This window comes from Moschus berezovskii, chromosome 1 (assembly GCF_049115385.1).
Source record: "Moschus berezovskii isolate FMDL1 chromosome 1, NW_MosBer_1.0, whole genome shotgun sequence".
Classification (NCBI taxonomy): domain Eukaryota; kingdom Metazoa; phylum Chordata; class Mammalia; order Artiodactyla; family Moschidae; genus Moschus; species Moschus berezovskii.
In genome coordinates, this window is record NC_142460.1 from 23,981,923 (window position 1) to 23,985,962 (window position 4,040).

Consider the following 4,040-nt stretch of genomic DNA (forward strand, 5'->3'; position numbering starts at 1 on the left):
TGAATGCCCTGGGCTAGTTCCTGACAGGACAGCTAACTCTGTAATTATTCTATTGCTAACCCAAGGCTGATTTCTCTTTCTGATCCTAATCTTTTGGCTAAGAAAATCTCAGGAGTGAAGTAATAATATTTTTGGAATGAGGAAAATATTTTTGTGTGAAATAAGGTCTTGGTAAAGCTGAATGCTTCAGGGAAGAGAGATTTGATAGTGAACAAAGTCAACAGATACATCAATCCATAGCTGGGAGGCAGTTCCTATAAAGGCCAAGGCTCTCAAATACAATGGATCTCTAGTTTCTGTCCCAAGTTTTCCTGTTTTATGGGGATATTCTGCAATGTTCCAACAGAGCTGCTAAAAATATATATTACACACAAATTTAGAAAAGAAATTTTGATTTGCCTTCCTACAAATATAAATACATATAGACACATATATATATGCGTCTATGTTGTTGTTTAGTTGCTAAGTCGTGTCCGACTCTTTATGACCTCATGGACTGCAGCACACCAGGCTTCCCTGTCCTCCACTATCTCCCAGAGTTTGCTCAAGTTCAAATATATATATTTATATACTTTTTTATTTTAGTTTGTCACTATCTCAACCAGTTACGTCATATTTTTTTCATTTTCCAATTGTGTTGTCCTTCCCTTTGCCCAGGTTGGCAAACCAAGGTGATAATAATAATAATAAAAATAATAATCTACTGTTTTGATTTCAACTCTCTTTTTATGGTTTGGAGACTATTTTTCCAAGTTTAACTTAATTCCCCCTTGACTAAAAATGTGTAACTGATACAAGTCTGAAAGAGAAAATGCTATACTTTTTATTAGAAAGAGGGATATGCTCTAAGTTCATTTTTAAATGAGCCCAACACATGAAGAAAATTACTGTAAGTATGAATTTTTAATTTTTTCTTAATTTCAACAGGTTCATTCTAATAAAATAAGAACAGCTTGGCCTACTAGACATTCCTTTTTTTTTTTTTTTTTTTAATAAGACAGTTTACTTTGGTAACTTACCCTCCTCCTTAAAAGTACTGTTTTTATAAATCTTTATTTCTTTATGAACTACTCAGATTTTTTGGAACATTAAATTTTCAAAGTTTAACAAATGAGCAGGAAAAACACCCTTCAATGAGTTAACCCTGAGTTAAGCTAGTACAAGGAAGCAGAGAAGTAAAATTGTAAATAAAGGATCTTTTTTAAATGAAAAAATGAAAGGAAACTAAAGTTTGAACTTTGGAAAGACAGGACAGTTTATTGCAGGTATTCTCCAAAAGAAAACTGCTGGTGGAGTTTTCCCAAATCAACACGAATGCTTATTTTAATTCCATTGCTGTCATCATTATTATTTTGAGAAGAAAAGGTCCAAAAATGTATTACATTTACGGGCTTCTACCTCCTACTGTATGGAAACAGTTGAATATGACTTAGCACAAGGCACATCCTGCTCCTCTTGCAGACATGGTATTAAAGACATGTAATTGACAAATGCAGTTGATTTGCTGAATATAGTCACTTTGTCCTATAAATTTTTATTTAGAAATATCAGCCATTTGTATAGACCTAAAACTCACACCAGTTGCAGAATTCTAGTTGCTTAGGTCTAGGAAGACAGAAAAGATAAAGCTGCAGAATGAGATAGCAACCTGTAAGTCAATCCATCATTTAATTACTATTGTGAGTACTTGCTACATAAGAATCCAGAAAAACAAACCAGAAGAAAATCACATGGATCTTTTTTCTCTTGTTTTTATTTTTTTTCTTATAAATTAAGAGTATCAGATATATACCAATGAGTGGTTTCCCTAGCTTAAAAAAAACAATATGTGTTTGGTGCCATGGAGGAGAACAAGACTATGTATTTAACTACTTTAGCCTTATTTTGTCCCTTGCCATGATCTGTTCCCTGATTTCACCCCAGTCAAGCTTGCTTTGAAGTCACTGACAAATTAAATCAACCACTTGGATCATATGTGTCCCAAAGAATGTGGTTTCTCATGTATGAGCAATCTATCAATCCCCCGGTCTCCTTTCACTTTGGCTTTCTGACAATCCTAGCAAATTCTCAGGCAAAGATTGCAGCTTATGTTTTAGTCACAGCAGCCCTTACTCAAAGTTTCAGAATTGCCAGTTCAAGGTACAACTTTCACATCTCAAGGGACTGGTACATTTCTTGATGATTGTGCAAACAATCTTAATTATGCCCCCAGGTAAACATACTGCTGTCTTCTTGGACAACTGAGAAGTACAAAGAATGTTTATGTGCAGGTCCAGTCCTTCCAAGTATTTCTTGTGGGTTTAGACACACCTGAGTCACCACCCCCCTCTTATTGGCTGAGAAAGTTGCCCCACCTGATTTGTAACTTTACCCGCCACAGTCAGTAGCTGGGGGCACCTCGGCCAGCCAACGCTGGATTTAATCTAGTTAGAAGTAGCCGAGCAGCTCTTATTTGAAAAAAAACACTGAGTTCTGAGTTCATTACTACAGGAAAACTGCTCTCCCTCGGGGCGCAGAGAACCTGGCTTCAGAGCAGGCTCATCGGCTCAGGCGCCTGGTCGGATAAAACCCAACGTGGAGGAGAATGGCTGCCTACGCCCTGCAAATTGCGGGACTGGTGCTCGGCGGTGTGGGCATGGTGGGCACAGTGGCTGTCACGGCCATGCCTCAGTGGAGAGTGTCTGCCTTCATTGGAAGCAACATTGTGGTCTTTGAAAACCTCTGGGAAGGACTATGGATGAGTTGCATGAGGCATGCTAACATCAGAATGCAGTGCAAAATCTACGATTCGCTGCTGGCTCTCTCTCCGGACCTACAGGCGGCCAGAGGACTGATGTGTGCCGCCTCCGTGCTCGCCTTCCTGGCTTTCATGACGGCCGTCCTGGGCATGAAGTGCACCAGATGCTCCGGGGACGACGACACGGTGAAAGGTCACATTCTGCTGACCGCTGGCGTGAGCTTCATCATCACTGGCCTCGTGGTGCTCATCCCCGTGAGCTGGGTTGCCAATTCCATCATCAGAGACTTCTACAACCCAATAGTGGATATTGCCCAAAAACGGGAGCTGGGAGAAGCCCTCTACATAGGCTGGACCACGGCCCTGGTGCTGATTGTTGGAGGGGCGCTGTTCTGTTGTGTTTCTTGTTGCCATGAGAAGAGCAGTAGCTACAGATACTCCATACCTTCCCACCGAACAACCCAGAAAAGCTATCACACCGGAAAGAAGTCGCCGAGTGTGTACTCCAAAAGTCAGTACGTGTAGTTATGTCTCTTTTTAAACTACCTAGAAAGCCACCCAGATGACATAGACGTCCACTCTTTCCAAAACTGAGACCCAAAGGAACATTGATTGGCTGTTCTTAACTGCCTGGCATTAATCACAGGAACTAATTACATCAGCTCTTTATGATTCTATAATCGATTTCAGCTGAATGAGAAATTGTACACATTGCTTTCATTATTCTAGAAAGAACAGTAATTTCTTTTCTGAAATGGTTCATGTGTTTTCTTCTTTTATTAGTTACTTCAAAATGACGTTGTTAGAGACACTTATTTTACAACTGTGACTTCTCTATGACGGAGCGTTATGTATATAGATGAGAGTGACATTTCTGTGTCACATAAGTAGAGACAGGCTTATATAGTCCTATTTTAAATGAAACACTGATTCATTACACTGAATAAATAGAATGCAACTATTGCTTTTCAGGGGAACCAGGGGTACGATTGAAGAAGGTTAATATTAATTGTTTAAAAACAGCTTAGTGATGAACGCGCTTCATTTATTATGAAGGTTAAAATGAAAGCTTTACTCAGCACGGTAAAGGGAACTAAATGGCTTTTTAATATCTCATTTTTCATCCTAGGAGTTAGAAATCTGAATTCCTTTCTCCTCATTCCCCAGAGGCCTTCCTTTTCTTGTATATTAAATGGTCATCTTTTAAAAGGTAGATATTTTGTCAAGGGGCTTTGCATTCAGACTGATTTTCCAGAGCTATATTAAGAAGAAAGATAAAGCTATAGTCTAAGAAATATTAAAG

At 39.0% G+C, this 4,040-nt stretch overlaps 1 protein-coding gene across 1 annotated transcript; it reads left to right on the forward strand.

The window, feature by feature from the left end:
* The first annotated feature begins 2,389 nt into the window (after positions 1 to 2,389).
* CLDN8 (claudin 8) lies at positions 2,390 to 3,734 on the forward strand. Its single transcript, XM_055421531.2, has one exon. It carries the CDS (start codon positions 2,585 to 2,587, stop codon positions 3,260 to 3,262), a length of 678 nt encoding a protein of 225 aa, XP_055277506.1. The 5' UTR covers positions 2,390 to 2,584; the 3' UTR covers positions 3,263 to 3,734.
* Positions 3,735 to 4,040: the final 306 nt, after the last annotated feature.